At 25.8% G+C, this 27633-nt stretch overlaps 1 protein-coding gene across 5 annotated transcripts; it reads left to right on the plus strand.

Annotated features, from left to right (window-relative positions):
* Positions 1-2084: 2084 nt before the first annotated feature.
* LOC135928235 (metallophosphoesterase 1-like) lies at positions 2085-27620 on the plus strand. 5 transcript variants are annotated; one of them, XM_065464637.1, is made up of 8 exons: positions 2096-2134; positions 2257-2311; positions 2354-2513; positions 10991-11125; positions 11165-11317; positions 24509-24559; positions 24606-24801; positions 27234-27620. In XM_065464637.1, exons 3-8 carry the CDS (start codon positions 2427-2429, stop codon positions 27371-27373), a joined length of 762 nt encoding a protein of 253 aa, XP_065320709.1. In that variant the 5' UTR covers positions 2096-2134; positions 2257-2311; positions 2354-2426; the 3' UTR covers positions 27374-27620. The 5 variants fall into 5 exon arrangements, with proteins under 5 accessions (XP_065320711.1, XP_065320707.1, XP_065320708.1 ...); XM_065464638.1 differs by lacking the exon at positions 2096-2134 and adding an exon at positions 2160-2207; XM_065464635.1 differs by having other exon boundaries at positions 2086-2311.
* The last annotated feature ends 13 nt before the right edge of the window (positions 27621-27633 follow it).

Genomic DNA, 27633 nt, shown 5'->3' on the forward strand with positions numbered 1-27633 from the left:
GTCTTATAATTTATTCATTAAAAGTTACGGAATATCTATAAAATTATTTTACACAATTCTAAATAAATTTATTTGCTTAAAATAATTTTGTGCATCAATGGTATTGTTTATAATTAATGGGGGATCATGGCTAAGTAAGGACTTATAAATTCCTTTGCATGATAAAAATATCCTTCACAATCTTGAACTAGATAATAATGGGAAAAATATAATGTTTATAACTTGTTTTTATATATAACTTTTTTTAATATTATAAATAAGTCATATTAGGATATGGAATCCGTGGATATTCGGAATCTCTCGACTTTAAATCCTCTACCGAGGGAGATTTAAAACATTTTAAAATTCGATTTATCTGGAGATGTATTCTAGCATGTGTAGAATATTTACCCTATAAATTTCCGCCATAGACATTTTTATATTTTTAATTTATATGAAAAATCCATATAAAAATTAATATAAATTAGGAGTAGTTCTAAAGTTCATGAAAAAATTGTTTGAAATTTATAGTTCGGGTACTCTACGCATGCTGAAACACAATTCCTGTGAAATCAGATTTTTTAAATTTCAAAATCACCCATAGTAAATGATTCAAAATAGAGAGATTCTGAATCCCCGTGGATTCTATATCCCAATATGACATATGTATATATATTTTAGTCTTAATATTTTAATAATATTATTTATATTATATGTCATTGGCTCATACATATAAGATAAAATTTGCACTTAAATATTTTTATTTTTTAGATAAAAAAGCGTTATATAAAAGCATATCAAAATTATCTTAAAAGTATCTATAAATATATACAGATTCTGAAATAGTGATACAGATACTTTTTATAATTACAATTAAACATTAATTATTGCTTTTAAGAAAGGAAAAAAAAATTCTTTTATTTATTAAAAGAATAAGCATTATTTATTTACTTCCTTGTGCTTATTTTTTAACGTAGAATTACACAATTCATTCGCATGATTTTCTCTTTATTTATTAAAAAAAATAAGCAATATTAAATTTAATTCCCTCATGTATATTTTTTTAAATTAGTAAATATAATAGTAAATTATTATTGTAGTAAAAATAATAGTAATTCTTCTTAAGACCATTTCCAGACAGAACTTTTTTCTAAGCGGATCTTGGGTAATTTATCCAGCAATCTTTTTTTTATTTCCAAGTAAAGGATACTAATTTTTATATAATATTATTAAAAAAAACATATTTTAGCAATTTTTATATAGTATATTTATATTTTCTATAGTCATTTTATAAATAAATAAAAAATTTGTGCTTTAATTCATTTTTGATTATTTTATAATAAAATAAAATTAGCCTAAACATAATATAAATTTCTTAAAAAGATTATTAGAAATATTTTATGGATTTTTAATTAATCAAAAAAATGAGTCAGTCTTAATTTGAAAATGGATCAACATTAGTTCTGTGAATGGCCGATTTGGTCTATTTTTAAAAACGGTCGATTAAGATTTTAGACAAAATAATATGTAAGATTCGAAATAGAGGTATAAACCTTTCTTACATCTATGCTCAAAATCTCTAGAATATTGGTTGTTAATTTTTTTTGATATTATTAAATTTTTATTGATATTACTCATTTAGTAAATAAAATTAAAATTTTTGTACAAAAAATATGAAGAAACAATTAATAGGACCAACATTCAAAATGACTTCTATTTAATCATCCTTTTTTTATACCAATAAATTTATAATAAATTGCACCTGTATTAGATATGCTCCGAATTGTCGCCGCGGCGAATTGAGGCTGCGCCAAATTGTCACCGCGCCGAATTGACTTGATACCTTATATTAGTGAACTCAAAGAAATTTTTTAATTGGATGAAATATATTTAAAGTTAAAAGTATGTAGGATTAAAGGTTATAAATATATGTGTTAGGATTTATTAAAGGTTTGAGATACATGGGTTAGGGTTAATCTATATTAAAAAGGTTTTTTAATAAGATTTATCATTTTTATTAGTAATCTGTCATATCTGACAGGATTATAAATAAATTTTTATTGGAAACTTTTTCGTACAGCTGTTAGTAGCATATGTTAATAGGAGTCATTTTTACCATGAGAAAGAAAATCAATTTGTACCTTATATTAAAATGGTTAATATCCTTGATATTTTTAATTATGTTGTATGAAAATATAAATTTTTATTTTTTAAATCATTTTAATAATGTAATAAATTCATCTAACTATTTAATAATTGCTGATCCTCAAATTTTAGGCAAAGAATTTAACAATTGTTTTTTGGACTTTATAGCAATATGGGATTCTGATAGGTTTATATATTAACTTTTATAAGTAAATATATTCACATAAAGATATCTTTACTTGGCATATTGGTATGCCTTTACAAAAACCAAACCAAAATATGTTATATTTTTGGGAGATTTGATGGACCAGGGGTCTAAAGCAGACAATATTACATATAATAAATATGTAGAGAGATTTCAGAAAATATTCCCATTATATGAAAGTCAGGTTTTAATATTGGAATAAATGTGATTATTATATTATTAAAAAAGAGAACATTAAAAAAGAATGATTACTATTAGATCTTATATCTAGAAATTATTATATTGGCTTTGATTAAACTAGAGGCAGGTAGCATTTGCATGGCACGGAATGGCCAGCCTAGATTATTTTGGAAAAAAAAATTTTGACCTGATGTCCACCAAGATTTCTTTAAAAAAATTTTTGGTCAGGATGTAAATTTTTTCTATGGCCTTGGTTTTTACCAGCCCTGATTTTATTTAAATATAGAAATTAATTTTAATAATTACTTAAAAAAAGACATATGTTATATATCCCCTAGTTCTATAAATAAAATCAAATATTTTTATTTTACTTAAAAAATTCAATATAAAATTGATAAATCTAAATATATTTCAAAAAATTGCTTTGGCCTAATATTTTTAAAAAAATTAAGCCCAGTTCAAGCTGGGTATGGGCTGGGCCTACTTTTGCAGATCTCTAGTTTAAATCACCTGACTTTTAATTCAACTGATTGATGGTTCCTCTTGTAATTTAATATCATAGTTGTTAAAAGATACTTTTTAAATGGATCTAATTGTCTAAAAAGTTATCTAAATACAGATACTATTTTTATTATACTCTTATACAAGGTTTGCACAATAAATTAGGATTCTTTGTGAAAATTCTTGAAATGAGCTAAAAACTTTATTGACAAGATATAACATTTATCAAAATATAACTAATATAATGATTTTTAGATTTTAATATAATAATATAATATATGAAAATATATGATTAAATGATTATAAATAATTATTAAATTTCAGTAATATTTTCAAAATTTTAATCATTCAGGCATCCTCGCTTATCTGTAAAGACATTTTTAGCCACAATAAAACGCCTTATACCAGAGCTCTTGAAGGGATTGTGGTGTTATATTTTATGAATAACAATTTTATATAGGATATTCTTTAATGAAAAAATTATTTAAAATATGTTGAGTATCAAGATTTAAATCATTATTAACAATCATATGTGCTGCTGTGGGGTACTGAAAGAAATAAATTATTTGTTTTTTTTTCACAGGTTATTTGTTTGCAATCAGTTGAAGACCTTGATAATTCATCAACTAATTTTTATATTAATTGTTTTTTAATTTACAGTGTTTGATGTTTTCTCTTAAAATTTAAAATTACAATTGTAAACATTTATTTAGCATCTATACCCTTAAATGTTTTACAATGTTGTAAATTGAGATAATGCTAACTGAAATTTCATATTTTTTGCTAGACATGGCAAACATTTTACTATCAGATTTGTTTTCTTTATTTTGAGATATTATTTTAAAATATGCTCTATAAATTGGCCATGGAAAAACAATATATGAACTTGTTGATGCTTCATTGATTGTTACTTCTTCCTCTTCATCACTATAAATTTTAAAAATTAGTTTTGTAAAATAAAATTAACCAATTCCATTGATAATAAAAATGGCAGATTCCTTGTGATGCATTGTAATATCAAAATTTGTCTGGTTTATTGATAGACTCGGGCATAATATTTAATGAATATTTATATATATATTTTTTTTATATATAAGTTTTAATATTTTATATATAAATTATTTTTTATTATAATAGTCTTAATATTTTTTAATATATATATTTAAAATATAGTAAATTTTGCATTCAAATATTTTTATTTATAATATAAAAAAGCGTTAAATAAAAGTATGTCTAAATGTATCTGGTCTTATGATATAATCCTCTTCTAGCACCTAGGCAATTGATGTAATATAAATGTTGAATCAACTAATGAATATTATAAAATATTCATTTTCATCCCATTCTTAGATACTTTTTTATCGCAAATCAAAATAGGGTTTTTAGATAAAAAACAAGTCTTTAGCAATCTTCAAATTTTATTACCTAAAGACCCTTCTTCGTTTTCTGATGCCACTATTGGTAAAATATTTAGCAAAATTTTATTCATATGATATTGATACTAAAATCATTTAAGCAGGGAATTCGAATTGTAGTATAAATGTTTACTACGTTGGGCTATCATGCTATTGATGCGCTCAATCGGTGTAAGGATACCTTGGCTCAATTTCCAAATATTTTGAAGTTGTTTTATATTCTTGCATATTTATCTATTACAACATGTACGAATAAAAGGACCTTTTCCAACTTGAGAAGGTTGAAAACTTATTTACGAAATACTACTTCCGAATCTCGGCTAAATGGGTAAGCTATGTTAAATATTCACAGAGATTTGGCTCCAACGAAATACCAAATTCTTGATGAATTGGCAGATTTCCCACGAAATTTATAAATCGCATTATAATTATAGTATTTAATAAATTTTGTGTATAATATTGATTTGATTATGTTATAAAACCTTGTTTTTAAAAAATTTTCTAGTCAATATTTTACACACACAACTATTATTTTTAATAAAGAAATGTTTATTCTATTTGTATGAGAATTTAAGCTGAAGCTAGTTTTTAAAGCCAATTTTATAAAAAAAAAATGACACTAAACTTTATTTCAATTTTATATTTAAAAAAAATAATATATTTAATATAATATACCTAACATAAATTAATAAAAAATTGGGTTATAACCTTTATTTCTCCTTTAAATATTCATAAGCGCGAATTAGTAAATAAAAGCTAAAAATATTAATATAATTATTATAATTGTGAATAATTTAAGAAAATAGCTCAAAGATATGACCCGGCCGAAGGCAGGGAAAAAGCTGACCGAAGGCCAGCTAAAGGGGGTTTTGGGGCGAAGACTCCCCAAAAAATTTCCCCGCCTATAGAAAAATCCTGGATACGCCACTGGTATCAGTCATTTAGTACTCTTTCCATGTCAACATACATGATTTTCTGAATATTGGAGGGGTCATTCCATGTCAAATCAATCACTTTTCGGCCGACCCCTTTCGATTTCGATGAAAAATCGTAGGCTGGTTATATATGTTCCCATTAGATTATAAACAAAATTTTAGCGCATTAGCAACTATATTAGCGGAGATATTCGGGGTTAAAGGTCTAAAAAACGTCTTTTTTTGCTTTTTACTGATGTTAAATAACTAGTTTTTAATTTTAAACTAAATATGATCAAATATTGAATATAATATCAATAGCTAAGTTAATAATTGATGATTATGGCGAAAACATCAAAATTAATTTTTGATAAAATATGGGTCATCTTATGGTCAGTTGAAAACTTGAAATTAATATTTCGAAATGTATATGATCTCCGATTTTTAATTTTTTTAAGAAATATTATCCGTTTATTATTTTTTTAATAATTTCTTCAACAATTAGCATGGCTGGATATTTATTTTAAAAAATATTGCGATTTTTATACTTTAAAAAAAATAGATGGCGCTATATATAATAGTTTTAATATGTTAAAATTCATTTTTTTTATTGATTAAAAATATTTTAATGTATATATATCATACTAAATCGATTACAATGTCCATTATATATTTTTATTTGTAATTCAGATCATAAATTTTTAAAATCTTAACAAATTTAGCCTAATTTAGATAGTTTATAAATTAATTAAATCTTACTTCATCTAAAGGAATACAAAGCCTGGCTAGCTTTGAGATTTCTTCGGGAGATAATATATATGTTTGACTGGTAGGAGTAGAAGGATTGACCAGCGAGAGTATATGAGATTTAGGCAACACTAAAATATCATCTTTCAGAGGAAATTTAAATGAGGCTGAAGGTCCACAAGGGTGTAAAAATTGGATTTTTACTTCTTTATTTATATCATTTTTATCGATTATATATCCTAACCACCACTTATCATCATATACACATGTTATATATCCATTAATATTTTAAAAATTAATTTTCTCATTTAAATACGAAACTTGTTTTATATTATATTTTTTGGAATTAGAATATATTTTGGTTTTTAGTCTATTTTGATCAATGGGAATAACCCCGTGAATTTTTTGGGTCCGATGTATAAGCAGTGCATTAAATCTTTTACGAAGGGCTAATTCCTCTTCGATATATTCTTGATTGGATACATATTCAAATTGAATTCCATTAATATTTTCTTTAGCATAATTATATAATTCTAATGGGGTTAGGATTTGATTTTTATTTGGCCTTTGAAAACTAGCTCTGGCAACTAATCTTTTGACAGTTCCTCCAATACCGTCACATGCATTTTTGCGGTGAGCAGTGGCAAAGAAATGCCATTCGGCAGGAATATTAAAATCGTATTTATGAAGACATATGTTCAGAAAAATTTTGCGATTCTTGTATTGAGACGCGGCTTCATCTGAAAAATATATTATTTTTTCTGGTTTAGAATTAAATTTGGATAAAATAACAAAATTTATATTTTTTAATTCTTCTCCAGATTTATAATATGCTACAAATGGATGTATAGTGGCCTGCACGTTGTTCCAATGAAATCCCTGAACTTCATCTTGTAAAATGAAGGAATAATTCTCAGAATAATCTAGAATTGTTAAAAATTCCCCATCTATTAAATTTTTCTACATTTGTCATCAATTTCACATTCTGATGAATGGCGCAGACACAAACAGTGTGTGTGCCACTAGCTCCAACTAAAATACAGTTTTTTGGTCTAAGTTCGGCAAATTTAGAGAATCCAATTGATATATTTGGGTATTCTTCCTTAAACATCTTGAATATTTATTTAAGCTTATTTAATATAAATCTTTGGACTGATTCTTTCTCGCCTTTAACAGATACACAATCTTTTATTCCAGGCATGAGTCGGCTTATTTCATCAGAACTATAATTTTGTTTATTTTTATTACTTAAAAAATTTTTCAAAATCTTCGAAATTTTCTTTATCTCTGGTTATTTTAATAATTTAAGATAATGACAATTTCATAACATTCTTGATCTTGATGGGTATGACTTAGTCAGGGGGGGGGGGGTATGCCTGATAATTAATGTGATTTTCGATTTTTCCCTTAATAATTTTCCTGCACTCCTTTAATCCTGCCTTTTTGCTCGTATGCTAGTCGGATTTTTTAATTATTTTTAATTTACATTGAAATATTAAAAAAATTATTAAATTTTTTTATCCTGCGAATATCTCAGGGGAATAAGGTTTACAAAGTTATATAATCCAATTTTATGATATATTATACATTAAAATATTTTTAATCAATAAAAAAATGAATTTTAACATATTAAAACTATTATAAATAGCGCCATCTATTTTTTTAAAAGTATAAAAATCGCAATATTTTTTTAAATAAATATCCAGCCATGCTAATTGTTGAAGAAATTATTAGAAAAATAGTAAACGGATAATATTACTTAAAAAAATTAAAAATCGGAGATCATATACATTTCGAAATATTAATTTCAAGTTTTCAACTGACCATAAGATGACCCATATTTTATCAAAAATTAATTTTGATGTTTTCGCCATAATCATCAATTATTAACTTAGCTATTGATATTATATTCAATATTTGATCATATTTAGTTTTAAATTAAAAACTAATTATTTGACATCAGTAAAAAGCAAAAAAAGACATTTTTTGGACCTTTAACCCCGATTATCTCCGCTAATATAGTTGCTAATGCGCTAAAATTTTGTTTATAATCTAATGGGAACATATATAACCAGTCTACAACTTTTTATCGAAATTGAAAGGGGTCGGTCGAAAATCTTGATTTTTTTGCTCATTTGACATGGAATAACCCAAAGAGAAAGAGAATTAATTAAATATTGAGTGTATTTTGTTGCTTATTAGAAATATTTTCTAAGGATCAAAAAATGGAAATATGATAAGTGAATGATATATTGTTCTATATGATACACAATTTTAAATAAATATTATTTGTAATTTTTATAGATAATAATGGCAATTTAAAATATTAGGCCTGACCCATGCATTTAATAGAAAATATTTTAGGCCCTGCGTGGCCTGGGTATTTTAAAAAATTAATGAGCAGCCCGTGTTCCAGGCAGGCTCATGGTTGGGTCTGCAGGTCTTTGATTAAAATTAATTATGAAATATAATATAATGTATCTACTGGCTATTATGTTAACCTACCATAGTCTTCTATTGGTGATGAACAGGTAAATATTTATATGGATTTTAACCTCATATGGTCGTAATTTAGCGGATAAAAAAAACTGGTTAATTTATCAAGGTTAAATTTAATAAATTCGATGTCAATATCCTTATTTTTCTACTTGGGGAGCCAATTTTCGTTTACAAAACTTAAGTCTTACTAAATATCAATATAAAGACCTCTTTTTAAAAATTTTTGGTAAAAAAAAGAATTAGTAGATCGTGGATGTTATCCAGATTCTATTGATACCTTATCTTTTAAGGAGATTAAGTATTAAAAGGTAAACTGTAAAAGTTCTTTAAAACAAAAACGCAGTGTTAAAGGATCTTTTGTTACTTATTATTCAAGTAACCAGTAACCCCTTTATCTGATGTGATAAAATAATAAATTAGCAATTTCTTTCAGGTTCACCACACATGGTTGTAACTAAGTTTAGGTTCTGTTTATACTTCATTGCCCCCCCCCTTTCTATGACCATCATGTTATTCTTACTTTGGATGATTTGTTAGAGAAAATCCAAGTGGTGATAAATTTATTATGATAGATGAAGGATGCAAACTTGCATATGGAAGTAGGATCGGGGTCTCAGGCTCAACCTGGCTCGTTAAATTTTTATAAAAAGTCTTCCCATATTAATTAAGGCTCTTATCTTTCCTATGCTTATTTAATTTCTTTTAAAATAACTGTTTTTTTGTATTTGTAAATTAATAATATAAATAATTTGTTTGATTTTTTATGAAGTAATACTTTATTTATAGTTTTAATATTTTAGTTAGACGGTTCTTAAAATATAAAAGAAGCATATGGTTATTTATTTAAAAAAATTTCAAAATATGAAATTTAAAAATTATATATCAAAATTTTAATGCCCAGGCTGGCCTATTAAAATTTTACAAATAATCAGAGATTTGTGAGGCGCTGCCTGATTTTTTATATATAAATTGTCCAATCCATCCTGACAGTGTTTTATTATGCATTGTCTGGCCCATCCCAGCTTGTTATAAAATGTTGTCTGGCATGGCGTTTTAAAATTTGATTTAAATTTGCATATCCCGGTTTGTGAGTGAGGATTTTGGACATGTATGGCCGAGTTTTGCAGATCTCTACTTACTATACTTAAAAAAATTTACTTGTATTGTAACCAAGAGACCTAGAATTAGTGTTAAAGGGCTCGATTTAGGTCGATTTTAAAAAACGGTCCGATTAAGATTATAGCCAAAATAATATTATGTAAGCGAGATTTTGCAAATAGAAGTCCTAACCTTTCTGTTAGTATTGTTTAAAATCCTAATTCTTGTCTATTTAAAAAACGGTCCAATTAAGATTATAGCCAAAATAACATTAACTAAGCCTAAGATTTTGCTCATAGAAGGCAGAAATGCTTGAACATCTATTTGAATCTCGATACTTATATAATATTATTTTAGCTAATATCTTAATCGGGCCGTTTTGAAAAATCTACTTAAATAGGAATTCTTAACAACACTACTTTATGCTATCTATGATTAAAATCTCCAGGCTTACATAATATTATTTTGGCTAAAATCCTTATCAAACCATTTTTAAAAATGAAACCCATTGATAATACTACTAGGAACTTAGCAAGTTAGGGATCTATTTTAACTGATACAATAAAATTTCTCGATAAAAGTGACATATTTAGTAGCAAGCTAATTGTATCTGAATATCTGTTCATTTTATAGTAATTTGTTCCTTAAATTTCAGCACTAAGCTTGCATTCATTTATGAAAGTGTATAATAATCAATTAATATTATCTAAAAAAATTTAAAATTGATAAATACATTTTTTGGAATATTTACAGAAGTAACTAATAACCACATTTTTGGAATGCAACTATAAGAGTAACTAATTTATATATAATATATATCATTCATTATCTTTATATGACGATTTCCCATATTTATAATTATTGTTTAATAAATATACAATGCCCCACTATATTAAGCGCCTACCCAATTCTCTAAAGAGCATACTTTTTATTAAATACCAAATTTGAAAATAGTATATTGTAAGTCAAATAAAAATTTAATAAGTTATATTTTAGGGAAAAAATAAATAAAGTTTATTATTTATATTATATTTTGGTACAAATAAATATAATATTTCGAATGATTCTTTCAGTGCATTTATCTCTTTACTCAAATCTATTTTCAATTAAATTAACTTTATTATAAAAATATTATAGATGGCAAAATTACTTTGTATTTAAAAAAAAATTGAATTATAAATGATGAATTATATAAATAATAACGAAACTAGCAATGTAGCTTGTTAATTTTGAAATACAAATGTAGGATGTAACTATTTAACAGTTACTTTTTAAAGTAACTTCTAAAAACACTACTTTTATTTTAGGGAATATATGTTGATGGGGATAACGATGTATTTGAAATCAATTATCTACCTGTAATTACTAATGTAGCAAGGTTTCAAAATAATTTTCCTTTAAGAGACACAATTTCAGCAGCTCCGAATTTTTGCTTTAAAATAGTAAGATCTCTTTTTCCATATATAAGCATTAATACCTAGATCAATTTTTTAGATTATCAAAATTTATACTCAAAATCTCAGGACACAAATGCAGAAAAAAATAATCAAATAAATATATTTTCAACAAATAGTACGAATATATTATTAAGTCATATGACGATATTGACAAAGGACCCATTATTAATAGAACAAGTAACAATGTCATTTTAGATAAATTATCTTATAAACTTATATTTGCTTTATTAATGGTTCTAACTTCTGTTTGAGCTAGAAATTGAATTAAGGTCAAGATTTTATGCTTAGGAAAAATCTAAAATGTTTAAATATGTTTTTATATGTAATAAAGTATAATTTTTTTAAAGTGTTTTAAAGAAAGAAGGGGGGGGGGGGTCTATATTTTTTTAATATTTATTAAAAATATGATATGTATAAAATAATTTTTATTTGCTAATATGAATAAATTCTTTATATAATATTTTAAAAATAATGTTACAAATTTAACACTACCGATATCTTTGCAAAAAAATAATATATAAATATGAATTAAACAATTTTCTCTATATATTTCATTTCTTTCTTTCCCTTGGGCAGTATATTTTTTGAAAAGATTTTATTTTCCTCGCCATTATTCCTTTTCCTTATTTTATATATGGATCTAGAATACACTCCGATATCGAAGGTTCATTAATAGATGAACATAAAATTTAACAAATTTTACTCTTAAATTCGCTCAATTATCTACCAATGCAGGAATAAGTATCTACAATATTTAAACTTTTCATTAGAACTACCTTAATGATTTCATTTTTATAAATATCAGTTAATCTGTAAAAAATGGTTCATTGTCAAAAGGACACTCAATAATCTGATAAATTTAGTGCTGTAAACATTTCTAAAAATCGAATATGTTCAACGTTCATTGACAAAAATCAACTCGTTCACTTTCAAAAAAAAGGAACGTTTACGTTCATTCGTTCCTTCAAAACTTTATGATAAATTTTTTAATATAATATAAATAAATGTCTCTCATAAGATATTTAATTTAAAGTATGATAACCCGTCTTTCTTGATGGGCAAAATGGAAAATATATAACTAAGAGTACCAGAGCTCCCGTTAGTTAGGAGAATTTTCTTCTTACTCAGTTGTTACCTCTTATTTAAAAATAATATCCAATTTTTATTCTTTATAACCCCCCCCCCCCCCTCAGGCCAAGTCCAATTTATTAAAACTAAGTGTAAATGCTATGTTTTGAGTCATATATTTTAAGCTTTTACTTGATACCCATATCAATATTACTTGTTAAAATATTACTGATCACCTATGCCTAATATTTAATAATGAAAAAATTCCCAAGCAAGGTCCAAGGCCATAATAATTTTGAAAAAATTCTCCCAACCTCAACCAAAGATTATAATAATTTTGGTAGTTGAGAACTCGAATAAAATATGGGCCTTGATTTTTTGACCAGGCCGATCCCAGGCCTGCAAAAAAAATTGTTTTAGGTCAATGTCTGATCCATAGGTAATAATAAAAAAATCCCCAAGTGTCCAAGCTGATAATAATTTGAAAAATTTTCCCCAAGCCCAGCCCAATATTATTTATAAAAATATTTTCCAAGCCCATTATAATTTTAAAAAAAATTTCTCAAACCTTGCCAACTAATAATAATATTGAAATTTTTTTACCAAGCCTGGAGCTTCCAATAAAAAAAAAAATATTGATATTATTAAATTACTTTATCAAAATATAGTTTGATATATAAGAAGAATTGTATTACAACATTTAAGATAGAAGGGGGCTTAGTTGGAAGGAACGTTTGCCTATGGAACGTTAAGTCTGGAGATCGAATCTCGTTGATGTATAAAAAAATTAAAAAAAAGATATTTCTTTTCTTAAAAAAAAATAATTTAACATTAGAGGTATATTGTTTCCTTCGATTTATTAACAATGGTTGATAGAAAAAATAAAATTAACTTAAGATGATAGGAAAGTTAATAGAAAAATAACATTAAGATTATACACGATAACGTTCATTTCTTGATTACGGAGATTATATTAGATATTTTCAGATTCTTTTAATTCAATAAACATTATTTTATGTTAAATATTTTTATAAAAATATTAAATTTATCATTTTTAGCTTCTTAATATTGTAAATAAAAATATAAAATCCTAGGTATAGTAGATTCAAAGAAATCATTTTTTGAAACTTTTATATATCATATAAAGTTAATTATTTCTACAATATATAAATTTATACTTCAAATGGTGTTCAACAATTAAAATATAAAAACCTTGATAATAATAGTGATTAGATTATAATTTCAGAAAAATGACTTTAAAAATAAATTCTAAATAAAATCAACCATTTTATATGTATATAAATATATAAAATTTAATGATTTTTACTTAGAACAATCTAAAATAAATTATTCTTAAATTGGAACTTGAAGATTTTGAAACTGATATACTTGTGCACATTTTGCATTTGGTAAGTATTGAATTAGTTCCTTCATTATAGGATGTTACTGTAAAATATTTATTTGGGCCATGGTAATGTTAATTCATCTGATTTTGAATTTTCAGGATCAGATGATGAGATGATAAAATAATAATATCCATGCTTATGCTAATCTATTAAATTAAAAATAAACAATAATATTCAAATTAAAAAATATAATAATGGCGTGTTTAAGAAAATTGAAATGTGAAAAATGAAAAACAGCTGATTAAAAAATATATTAAATTTTTTGAATAAAAATAAAAAACGTTTTTAAAATTGGACGAACGTTAAAATCGAATGCTTTCGTCAAAAAAAAGCAACGCGTTCAAGTTCAAAGTTTGTCAAAAATAAAGGAACGCCGTTCATCATTTCAAAAAAACGAACTTGCACTAACGCGTTCAAAATGAACGCATTCGTTTACAGTAGATATATTTAATATCTCAATTTATTATTTCTTTCAAAGTTGATTGAGTAATCCTAACAACCTACCTATTTAAACATTTCAAATTCCTATTTAAACATTTAAAGGGTTTTGTTTAAATTAAGCTATTTCTTGCCTGAAGGTTGTCAAACCGTCTCGATCCTAAGGGTATAAAATATTAGCTACGCTTTTGCACAAATTGATTGATTTCAAGATTGAACTCTCCTTTAAGTTTAAACTTCGATCGAGGCTAGGGTGATACTTTTCTTTAAAAATTGTGCTTATATCCTTTTAAGAACCGGCTCAATTTACTATAAATATGGCCATTTATCACTACCACTTGCTGGTGATGAACCTCATTCTATACGTAAATATAGTAGAGGCGTCGACTTATAAAATATTTATGGGGGTTGAAATTTTATAAAAATTTGATGGCTTATATGGCAGCAAACTGACCTCATCACTGAGCTAGCGCTCTCCACCCACTTGCCAAGGTGTCCACATAGATGCTAATGATACTGATAAGCATTATAAATCTGCAATCTTTGTATAAATATAACAAAAATCTTTTCGCTTAATATAATGTAATGAATCACCCTCTTCCAGCTTGCTACCCCAAACTCCCTCCATACAGGTTTCTTCTTAATTTTACTATATAAATACAGCGATTCCCCTTGTCCGAGTGAAAGAAAGGATTATTTTATTATATTTCCCATTTTGATTAATATAACTGCCCATTTCTTATTATAATTTAAAAAATATAAATTGATATTGCTTATTTTTTTCCCAAAAAAATTTCATTAAGCTAAAATTTATTAAATTTTTATAATTTCTTTAACTTCAAAAAATTAATAAATTTTGGTAAATTCGAAAAAATGAATTAGGTATTTTTATATTGAAAAGAGATTATTTCTCTTTTCGTTTAGGTTACGAAAGTTTTTAATTATATTTTTGATATTTAGGTCATATCATAACCTAATATGTAATATATTTCTGGTAAAATTTGTTAAGTGTCTTTTTAAACCAAAAATGCCTGAACACAGTTGGTTAGGTCATTTAAAAAAATCAAAACAGTTGGTTAGGTCATTTAAAAAAATCTAAAATTCTTATCAAAAAATATATCTTAGATATAATACAGGTATCTTATTAAAAATAGCAAAAGTATGTATGAGTATCTTAAATACAATATACTTTTAGTCCTTTTATGGCGAATAGATAAATATAACAAATATACAACCATTTAAGGGGGGGGGGTAACTTATTGTGGCTGTCGGTTTATCAAGGCCAATTTCTAGTTATGGCAAAACTGGCGAAAAGATGTTTGGCAACTCCGGGTTCTAGCAAAAGACAAATTTTTCCATAGGTGGTAGCATTCTTAAAGAAAAACTTATATAGATATGGTACTCATTCTTCAGTATATAATAAATGAAATATTGGTCGTATTTGTTATAATTTACCTTAAATCTTAAAAAATTTTTAATCCAGTTTATCTTATATAATATTTTTTCCTTTTCCATTAATTCTAACAATATATAAAAAAATTTTGTTAAATTTGTATTATATTATAAAAGATATTATTGATTTGGAGGTGAGATCCCAGAAGTTTTATGACTTATTCCGGGAATATTCATCGATAGTTTTTCCACCTGTTTATCTTAATTTTCGGGGCGGCGGAGATGTAAGTACCATTTCTATCTTTTAGCTTATTTTGCATCTTATAATAGGGTATCCCGTCTTTACAGAGAATCTTTTATAGAGAATGCAAATATAGAGAAACTTTTATAGAGAAAACAATTGTAGAGAATGTCGTTTATAAAGAATATCGTTTATAGAGAATGATTTTATAGAGAATTTATTTTATAGAGAAACTTTTAAAGAGAAAACAATTATAGAGAATGTCGTTTATAGAGAATCTCATTTATAGAGAATGATTTTGTAGAGAATATCGTTTATAGAGAATGATTTTATAGAGAATTTATTTTATAGAGAAACTTTTAAAGAGAAAACAATTATAGAGAATGTCGTTTATAGAGAATCTCATTTATAGAGAATGATTTTGTAGAGAATTTCGTTTATAGAGAATGATTTTATAGAGAATTTATTTTATAGAGAAACTTTTAAAGAGAAAACAATTATATAGAATGTCGTTTATAGAGAATGATTTTATAGAGAATATTTTACAGAGAATTGTTTTACAGAGAATTATTTTATAGAGAATATTTTACAGAGAATTGTTTTAGAGAGAATTATTTTATAGAGAAGGATTTTATAGAGAATAATTTTATAGAATTTTATAGAAAATGAATTAAGTATTATTTTAGAAATAAATTTTCTCAAAAAAAACAAGCCATATGCCGTCATATAAATTCTCGGAACCCTTGAATAAAAAAAGGGAAAAAATAATCTTAAAAAAAATTATTCACGTTCCTGATTTGTATTGCTTATGAATAATTATGATAATATTTTTGAGTTTTCTGTTGTTATTTTTTAAAATACGCTGAACAATTAGAAGTAGTAATGCTAAAATTATGAAAATGTTTCCTTCTTTATCAGTTTCTATTAGTGCTTTGCTTTAACTAGTAGAGTAGCCATTTAAAAAAAAACTATTAGCAACAAAGCCAGCCTTACACCAATTGTTTTAGAAAATTTTGTCAATATTTAGTTGCTTTGTGCATTATTTTAATCTGCTTAGCCCGGCCCCGATTTTTTAAAAATATATTATATATTTTTAATTTGCCTAGATAATAATGGTGTTAAAATATTTGGTTTTAAAATATATGGCCCGGCTCGAGTTTTTAAAAAAAAGCTTTTTTTGACCCGGCCCGTGTATTTAAAAAAATAAAATTTTAGGCTCGGCGGGTATATTTAAAAAAATTAAAATACTGCCCGGGCTTAAGGTCGGGCAGGTCTCTGATTTATAGTGCGCTTTTATAATTTCCCTAATAAATCTGATTTTACCAATTCCGAAGAGAATCTACCCTGGGAATTTCATACGATTGCGCCAATATTTTTTTGTATTTAATAATTTTATTTTGTTTTATTTTTTCATTTTAAATCATAAATTGAGCGCGTTTTATTAAATTTTAAATTTGATTTCGCTGAAAATGCATTATAATATGTATAGAATACCCACCCTATAAATTTCAGAAGATCTTATATTGAACCTCTGAAGAAATTTTAATTTACATTAATCTGAAATTTAAGTAATGTTAGTAGCCTAAAAATCAGCTAAACCTAATTTGGCTTAACCGAAAAATCGCCTAAAACTAATTAGACAAAATGTAGGGACTAGGAGCTAGGCTAATCGCCCGTCAGCGTTACGCATCACTAAGCCTAGCCTTTATTAAAATTATTTAATATATTTATTATGTAACGATATATGACGGGCGATTAACCGAGCTCCTTAGCCGTTGCCTAATTTTTGAATAATTAGTTCTCGCCTATTTTAATGCTAAGCCTAATTATGCTTAGCCGATTTTTTAACCTAAAAACTTGGCTAACCGTTTTGGAATTGCCTAAATTAACCGATTGCGCAACATTAAGGGTGGGCATTCTACACTTATTCAGGTGCATTTCTGACAAAATCAGATTTTTAAATTTAATAAAACGCACTAAATTAATGATTTTAAATGCAAATAATAACAAAAACAAACAATACCCATCAAACTATAGCCTTACCAAAATTAAGTTTAGTTAAAAAATCACTAGAGCTGTCTAATATTCACAGGGTAAGCAAGGAAGACCAGGGGGTGGTTAGATCATTTCTGTCAAAATCGTCAAAGGTCCGAAAATAATTGTATCTGAATTTACAAGATGATAGTTCAAACCCTTACCTAAAAATTATACACCGACAAAATTTAAAATAATACACTTTTTTCTCTAAATTGATTTTAGTAAAATGAAAATTTCTTATTACAAGCCTAAACTCCTTAGCAGTGTAGAGAAAGATGAATCAAATTTTAAAATGTTTTATAGGTTTTTTGCACTTGTTAAACATTCCGAAGATCAGACTTTTAATATTTATAAGAAATTTTTTATTTACATATAGGGATTATATTTATTGATACCAATTTGTTTAAATATGGTTGGTTCACAGACAAACTTGAATTTCATCATATGATTATAAGAAGTTTTGTATCATGATATACACTGATTTCCATCGCATTGTAATGTCTTTCTTTAGCAAATATCTAAGCTTGATATTTGCAGCAGATTGCACAATATTTACTAACTCTTTTACACTTAGAAGATATTTTAAATACCTAATTATCAAAAGATTTTGCATCATATATTATAATACTACCACCTTCTTCCCCCACTTCACTCATTTCCTATACCACATCAAAATTAGAACAACGGACCAAATACAAACTACCCATTTTAATTTCAATGCCAATCTTGAGTTATAACCCCTTCTCCTGTGGTAAAAGGTCCTGTTTAACATTGTTTGAATGGTTAAGCGTCTTTTTATTATTGGTAGTCGGTCTATAGATCTGGTTATAAGCAAGTATAATTATCATTAATATTTAACTTCGTATCATTAGGGCTAATTATTTATTCAAACTTTTCTGTTGGGAGGGGGGGGGAAGGGGTGGGTGTTTCTTAATAAAAAAATTTTCATGATAAAAGCAATATTTTTATTTTTCAGCATAACATAAGGATTTTCATTATCTACGCTTCCTGAGACAGATATCTTACTTTTCTTATATATTTTTTATAGGGCCTTGCTTTCTACTGTAAAAAGAGGAGTCATAAATGATCGCTTCAGCTTGTTTAATTAATTTTTATATCCATCAATGCTTGCTTTTAAAACTTTTATTTTAAATCCCTCTTTTAGTCTTGAAGAATTACACATTTAAAAAAATATGAAGGCATATAAAATGTAAAAAAGAGATATTTTCCACCTTTCGATTTTTTAGGGTTGTATCTACTCCTTGAAGTACAACTCACAAAGTAAATTTTTTATTCCATTAAATTTTCTCATCTTCAGCGATGATAGTAATGTCCAATCACTTTTATCGCCACATTAATAAAATTTATGACATTCATCAGATTAAAAAAATATAGCAACTGAACTGAAATGGAAATATACTGTAATTTGTGTTAAAAATAGCTAAGTTATTTTTAATAATATATGAGGCATGTTCAATTCATTCAATTTTAGCTCTACTTATATTTTTTATATTTCTATATCCATTTTTATACAATTTTGTCTTTGATCACATAATTAGAAAAAAGACTCGTCAGGAAGCAAGAACTTAGCAAGAATCAATTAAGGAAATCAATAATCTATTTTTTTCATAATTCCTTAGTCACAATAGTGGCAATTTCATCATCAGAGATTACACGAATTAAGTACTGAGATGGATAGAAATTCAATTCAACAATCTACCTATGATGCTGAATATTGTTTCATGTCTTGTTGTGATAAGCTTTGACCTTGTCGTTTTGATTAAACAATTAATACAAATTTATTATCATAAAATGCTTATCAAGTCCATACTAAATCCCTCACTAATTAAAGCATTCTTTGTCAAAGAATAATATAAATCCAAGGTCTAATTATCTGTTTGGCTCAATGTTTTAAATAAAACTTTTTTTCTTAGTGCCTTGCAAATTTTATTTATTTCGGCCAAAGCTCCATCCAAAATCTTTATTTTTAGGACCCTAGCCATAATTTTAAATTTTAGGCCTGAGCCTGTCCTGTCCCAAATTTAATTGGAAAATATAACTAAACGCATATTTAAACAATCAATTAATATAAAAATTTAATTCCTTTACCCTAATCTTTAGAGAAATCTATTTTATTGCTTATAATCTTTTTTACATTTTTTGAGTCAAAAAAATCAATAACCCTATTTTAAAAAAAAATATTTTTAGACCCAAGCCCGACTTTAACTTAATTTCCAGGTTCAACTAAGTCTGTCTAAAGGCCGATAAATATAAAATTGTAGTTTTCATCAAACTCCATTCCAGATATCGCAACTGATGTAATTCATTTGAGATAATGCATTCGCGACAATGAATTCGCGATAATACACTTGCGATAATGCATTCGCGCTAATACATTCGCGATAATGCATTCGCTATAATATTTTCGCTATATTATACTCGCTATAATGCATTAGCGGTAATGCGTTCGCTATAATACATTCGCGATAGTGCATTCGCGGTAATGCATTCGCTATAATATCTTATATAGAAACCTTCAATTGACGGTTTTGGTTTTTTAGGTAGGACAAAATTGTGGTGCTTCTATTTAATCAAAAATATTGGTTTCTCTATAAATATGTGGAACCCCTAGAGATCGGCACTTTTCGACACTCAATATATTAAAGCCATCGCATACATCTAAATGTGTATCATTAGAGATTAATGAATTCTTAGTTATCTATATTAAAAAGATTTATGAATAAAATTTGTATAATAAAATAGAAAGAAAATTATATTTAGAAACGTGTTCCGAAACGCAGAACGAACGGGAATGTGACATATTTTTTACCCAAACAACTGGTTAAAACCTTTTCTTAATTAAAATTAGAATAAGATTCTCGTCCGTCATATATCCATAAGGGTAAAGTTAAGAACCCTTCTAAAGGCTAATTTAGATAGCTGACATATAAATGCAATATATAAAAATTTTAAAAATGGTTGGTTCAGTTTAGATTCTCTTTAATAACGGTTAATACATATTTAACAAATCGTTTCAGGGTTGGTTTAGCTGAGTTAATAATCAAGCTAAACCTTGATATGAACTAAAAAGATTTTACAAAAAAACCATTGTTGAAACAAATAAAGTCATCGAAAAAATACTAACAAATAAACTGAATTGTATTATTAAAATGTTAATTTTGATATATTTTCAAATCCCGCATAAATTTTTTGAACATACAATATTTCTCTATAAAATCAAGATCTAGAAAAAATTCTCTACAAAATAATTCTCTACAATGTAATTCTCTACAAAATAATTCTCTACAATGAAATTCTCTACAAAATAATTCTCTATAAAAGTAATTCTCTTTAAAATCCTTCTCTATAAACAACATTCTCTATAAAATCATTCTCTTTGAAGTCATTCTCTATTAAGGACCTTCTCTATAAAATAATTCTCTTTAAAATCATTCTCTATAATCGACATTCTCTATAAAACCATTCTCTATAAACGGCATTCTCTATAAAATCATTCTCCTTGAAGTCATTCTCTATAAAGGACATTCTCTATAAAATAATTCTCTTTAAAATCATTCTCTATAAATTACATTCTCTATAAAACAATTCTCTATAAATGCATTCTCTATAATTGTTTTCTCTATAAATGTTTCTCTATAAAATACATTCTCTATAATGGTTTCTCTATAAAGACGTGGAACCTTATAATAGATATTAATATTCATCGTTTCCATATAGCTTGTGAATTGTAGTCATGTCATGACATGAGTGATTAATAATTGTCTTTTTAAATATATTACTATTGTGCTCTTTTGTATTGTTTTGTTTATTTATAGTGTAGTATTAGAATTATTTTTTATTGTATTTATTTCAACACGTGTAAAACAAAGAATAAATAAAATCTTAATTAAATACGCGTATCCAGCGGGGAAGGGGCATAGTAAATTTTTTTGAAAAAATATAAAAGGCTTTCATAAATTGTGAATTGCAAAGTATTATATTTCAAATAGGTTATATTCTATTTATAAATATTAGCAAAAAGTTAAAATTAATTTAAATACTTATTCCTTTTATTAATCATAAACTTGCAGATATCATTTTGCACAATCCGGCCTGGATTTATTTTAAAAATAATTTTCGGCTCAGCCCGGCCCTATTTTATATTTTCCTGCTCAGATTTTTTAAAAATATATTACATTTATTTTTAATTTTTATAGCTAATAATGACGATTTAAAATATTCGGTTTTATAATATACAGCCCGGCCCGAGTATTTTTAAAAAAAAATTTAGGTCCGACCCTGGCATTTAAAAAAAAGAAATACGGACCGGCCCATGTACAGCCCGGCTCAGCGTGGTCTGATATTAATATTTTATTTCACGAATTTAAAATTTATTTTCTTACATTTTTTAAAACCTTAAACACTGTCCACGGTTAGATATAAGAAAATTTTATCAATTAAAAAAGTTCTATTTAATTTATCTCTACTAATAACTATGATTAGAAAATTTCTAGAATGTATGAAATGTTCAGATATCTAAATAGACAAGATTTGCTGAATATAATTTTCTGAGACTTCTTGTAAATCAGGAAGAAATAAACTGAAAAAAGCATGCCCGGCTAGATAGAGCCTTCGACAACAAGCTAATACAGCATTTTCTGGATCTAAAAGAGTCTATTTTGAGTGCCCTTAGAGAAGTATAAGAATGGCCTGAAACAAATATTTCACCTGAAGTTGTTGCATTATTAGATTTAATGTCTATTTTTTTCTTTGGAATGTATTATAAATTATTTATTACACAAACAATTTTATGTAATATTTTTCAAAACTATGGAAATCGCAAATAGAGATAATATCGACTAAGAATTTCTCGAAATTTATGCGATTATTAAGGCGTAAGTGAAATTATATGATTTTGAGATTCGCAAGCCTCGACTTTCACCGACAAGCAAATCTTTTCAATATCAACATGTACTTAAATTGAGGATTATTATAAAATTATCCTTTTTATTCCACTTTTGGATTCATTTTTGACTCAATCAATGAACTATTTATGATTCATCAAATGGCTCTATTTAGTTTATAAATATATCTTATAACTCCCTCTGATCTGGAGAATATATTAAATGATATAAAAAAATTAAATATTTAGCCAAATTTTATTCAGAGGATATAAATATATCCTAAGGCCAGTTAATTTCAGAATTTAAATGATATAAAAAATTAATTTTTAGTAGATATTTCTCCAAGAAACACATTGGAGGCATGCATGCTTTGAAATATATTTAATGAGTTTTTCCAAATATAATAAAATTAGTGTATATTTTGGCAATGATACAATTAGTATAAACACAAATGAGAGGACCTTTTTTTCATTACAAAAAAATAAAAACATATCTCAAAATATATGATATCTTAAAATCGATTGAATGGATTAACTTTACTTAATATACATCGAGATTTAATTCCCAATACAGAACAGATTATTAAAAAGTTGAGGTAATTGCAAGAGGATCAAATTTTCATTAATGAACGATGTTTTAACTTTTTAAATCTTTATAAAATGTTTAATTTTATATTTTAGTATGATTTACATAACCTGTTTAAATAGCTATAATATTTTTAAACAATATTATATTCGCTCTTAAATATTGTGTATTTTCCAATATTTTATTTATGATTCTTTTTAAGAAATTTTATAATATTAGTTCTAAGGGGGCTAAAATCAAAATAATTAGCGAGGGGCTCAGCCCCCCCGTTATACAGTCTTGTTCTATGTTAACTAGATAACATTGTATTTTTTAAAATCGCCCTGTAAAATCCGAGAGCCACAATAAATTATAATCATATTTTATGGAAACTTTTTTTAAAAATTGGAAAAACACCCGAAAACATATCTTTAATATGATGAATTAAACATACCTATAGTATAGGGGAAACGAGGTATGATTAGCCAAGGCTTTCTTTGCAAAAGTAATCAGAGGGTGTAGAGCGCCGCCAATATTCAAAATTTTAGGGGCGCCATTCTAAAAATGAAATTATGAAATTTCCGAACCTGATTTAAAAATCTTGCGAGATCGGGGTTCATCATAAGAGGCAAAAAAGAATGGGTTCCAAAAATTGATTTTAAGTATAAACAACAGGTTTTTACATGATGCCTTGATAACCATACTCAAAATTTGATTGATAGCTACAGATACCACTTCGATCATTTTACATAGATAATTTTAAAAGCCTTATAATATTTGTATATCAGACATTTGAAGTGTAAAATTTTTATCAAATAAAAACAAATAACGCAAGAAAGAGGGATTAAAAAAATTGTTATCCTATTTTGATAGAAATTGGTCCAATATAAAAAATTAAAGGGGGTGGTTTGACGTCTATGGCCACTTAAAATTGGTCTCCCCTACATTTTGGCAGTTACAAAACGAGTTATTTTTATTCTATAATTAATAGCCAAAATTCCTCAAATCAATACATACAAATTCTGAAAGAAAAAAGAAATACCTTATGAGATTATATTTTCATTTTTTTAAAAAAATTTTACTTTGGCCTACATACACTAAAAAATTTTTGCCCAAATTAGAAAAAAAAAATCTCAGCCACTGCAAAGTATTGTGAGCTATCACAAAAACAATTTTTTAGGGAATTTGTATTATAATTAAACCTAGAGCAGCAATATAATGAGAAATTGGAAGGCTTAATTTGATCTTGCTTTAATTAGATATGATAATTTAAAAAGAATATATAAAGTAGTTAATCTTATATTATTTCTTATTATAGATTGCTCGCATATATTCCCCCAATTTGATACTATCAGGAGATCTTCATACGGTATAATTTGATAATCATTTACACACATTTATTTTTTATTTCATAGAGTCGAATCATTTATAGGAGAATTAAAAATAGTAAAGTTGAAGGAACGTTCGTTCAAAATTTTGAAACCTCTATTTCTATTAAATTTTTTCTTTCCAACGATCAAACATACATTTATGAAATCTCCGTGCCTTCTATAAATTATCGAATGGGATACGAAAAAACGGGAATAGGAGTTTTAAATTTACATTTGAATGGTATATAAAAGCATGACAAAAATGAAATTTCTTATGAGGGGAATGTAGACTTTAAAATATATGAATTTTTTTTAAATTAAAATAGTTTAAGAAATATTTCTGATTAAAATATACTTTTCTTATTTTTAAGTGACTCATCGGAGTGGAACTTCAATAAAAACATTTTGTAATTCATTAATAAAAATGGTGTTTAAAAACAAGGAATGAAAAGTAAACTGTTGCTAGCCTTTTCCAACTCGAGGGATTACTCTTTTTAAACAATATCGACTGGGTTACATTTAGGTATCCTGGTGCCTTTTCTTACTTGAATTTTCATAATAGTGAGATCTCGTAATTCTTAAAATTCTCACAAATATTTTCTATTTAATAATAAGGTTGAAATGATAAATCATTTTTAAAAAAATTTAATAAAAATCACGATTTAGATTAATTCTCTCTTTTTGTTGGTTTTTTTAGATAATTATTATTTATTCAATTAAAAATTATTATACCTATGTTAATCATTAACAGTATATAAGCTGATACCACCAATACCTAATGAAAATAATATTTATATTTATTGAGAAAAGCAAAAAATTCATCAAACTCTTAATTACTGGTGGGATTGCTCAAAATCCATGGAAGAGTGGGTAAATTACTAGTATGTAATTTATTCTTATATTTATCCCCTGGCTCTATCCCAAGCACTCAACATCTTGGACCACGAGGAATAATATAAAATCTCTATTCAAAGATTTTTAATGACACATTTTCATACCTATGAAATCGACACTACACTTTTGGTAAACTCGCCCTAGCATTCTTCAAAAATAAGCTCCCAAATTAGTAAACTTACAGAAGAACGTCATGAAGGTTTTTTCCTTCATCAAAGACTGAAACATGGTCATCCTTAAAGTGAACTACATAAGCTTCAAAGACTCATTTTTATTACCTTATATTCTTCTCGTTTTATATTTATATTTCTCCTTTATTTTTTTTTAATTTAGGATTTGCTTTTTTTATTTTCGTCATAACCACTCCATCTTAATTTGGTGCCATATTTTTTACAAAATGTCAAAAATCTATTTGAATAATTTTTATGCTATCGCTGCTTTATAAAATGTCAAAAATCTATTTGAATACTTTTTATGTTATCGCTGCTAAATAATTATCAAAGATACCACCAGATTTTATTGACACACCTCTTAAACGTTGAGAATACTCAAAGAGAACTAATACTGAATATCCAGAATTATATATGCTCAGATATAAAATGGAATTGCCCAGAAAAAGGATCAGCTTAAAAGATAATAATATATGGAAGAATAAAATAATTTTTTCATGGATTTAAAAAAAATAGTCACTATTATCAATTATCGCGATATTGATTGCGTGCTTTTTTCCCGATATTGACTTCACATTTTCGCTATATATGATTCGCAAAATAGTTTTATTTTAGTTTCACATTCTGTATAAGATTTTTGCTATTATAAATTAGCGATATAAGTTTCGCTCTTATGTATTAGCTCTAAGGAGATCTCGGTAAAAGTTCTGCTATGGTCCTCGATGAATAGTATACGAATGTGGATTCGCGATATTTATCTATAAAATCAATTTGTTTTAATAAACATTCGCGATAAAAAATTTCGCGAAAATTTGTTTTATTATAAAAATTTTGCTGTCTTAATAGTTTTTTAAATTTAAAAGTTTATTGAGTTATGAAAAAAATCTTCAGAAAATGAGAAAAATCTTGGAGGATTAACTTTTAATATAAATTGTGATTTCAATTTGAGAGATTTTTTATGTGTAGAAATTGCAAAATATTTAGTTATATATAAAAGAACTTTTATAAAAAATATTTGTAATTTTTAGTAATTTGATCGATTTATCTTTGATATTTAAAAATAAAATTATTTTTCACTTTTTTCTGGGAATTATTTTCCATATTATATTTTTTTAAATCGAAAAAATGAGGAATTATTTTCTGTGGGATTTTTTTTCCCTGGAATTATTTTCCAAGGAATTATTAATCATTTATCTTCATTAAAATATTTTCCCGGGAATTATTTTCCGCCTATTGATTTATACATTATTTATATAACATTAACTTTTAATTAAATACCATAAGTATTTAATAAGTATATAATGTAAAAAAATCTTTAAAATAAAGGGCTATAAAAATAAAATTGATAAAAAAATTCAACGTGCTTTAGCCTCCCCCCCCCAACGACGCTCAGTAAGCTATTAATTTATAATGTTTTTTATAATTTCTAGACACACTTTTAAATTAGTAGAAGCAAATAGCCATTTAAGACCTTTATTAGAGTTTTGCTTTGAATAGTCATTTAAAGCAAGTTTTATTTAAAAAATAATAGATGAAAAAATTTCTATTTGAATTAAACATATAATTATAATATCAATTTTTTTAAATAATATTTTATTTACTCAAATAGATTCAAATAATCTAGTTGCAACTTATCGAGTTATTTGGCTGCCATATAGATTCAGACAATTATTAGTTTATATGCCACTATCGCTCCTTATAATCTTATTTTTATCAAAATATAAATTCACACTCAAAATATTTAAATAATTACAATCAATAAATAATATCAAAACTATGCAATTGAATTAGAATTAATTTAAAAAAATTTAATTGTTAACGATACAAATATCTCTTAGATTTTTATCTTTATTTTTAGATTTTTTATTATTAAAATTATAACATTCAATTATAGACTGAACATATTGATATTTTATATTATGCAGAAAATTTTTTAAAATATATTTAAATAATCATGTTATTTTAGTTTCTCTGTCTCCCTTTTGCAATAAATTATTTGCCGTCTCCGA

This window comes from Gordionus sp. m RMFG-2023, chromosome 4, assembly GCF_954871325.1.
Source record: "Gordionus sp. m RMFG-2023 chromosome 4, tfGorSpeb1-WG-v2, whole genome shotgun sequence".
Lineage (NCBI taxonomy): Eukaryota > Metazoa > Nematomorpha > Gordioida > Chordodea > Parachordodidae > Gordionus > Gordionus sp. m RMFG-2023.

What these genes read in the sequence shown, in the direction of transcription:
- LOC135928235 (XM_065464635.1), top strand. Translation starts at nt 2,097, where the DNA reads ATGAGAAAGAAAATCAATTTGTACCTTATATTAAAATGGTTAATATCC. An exon ending in GCAATATGGGATTCTGATAG is followed by an intron (nt 2,312 to 2,353) that starts GTTTATATATTA and finishes ATTCACATAAAG; the next exon opens with ATATCTTTACTTGGCATATT. An exon ending in TTTAAATTTACATTTGAATG is followed by an intron (nt 24,802 to 27,233) that starts GTATATAAAAGC and finishes TTACTCAAATAG; the next exon opens with ATTCAAATAATCTAGTTGCA.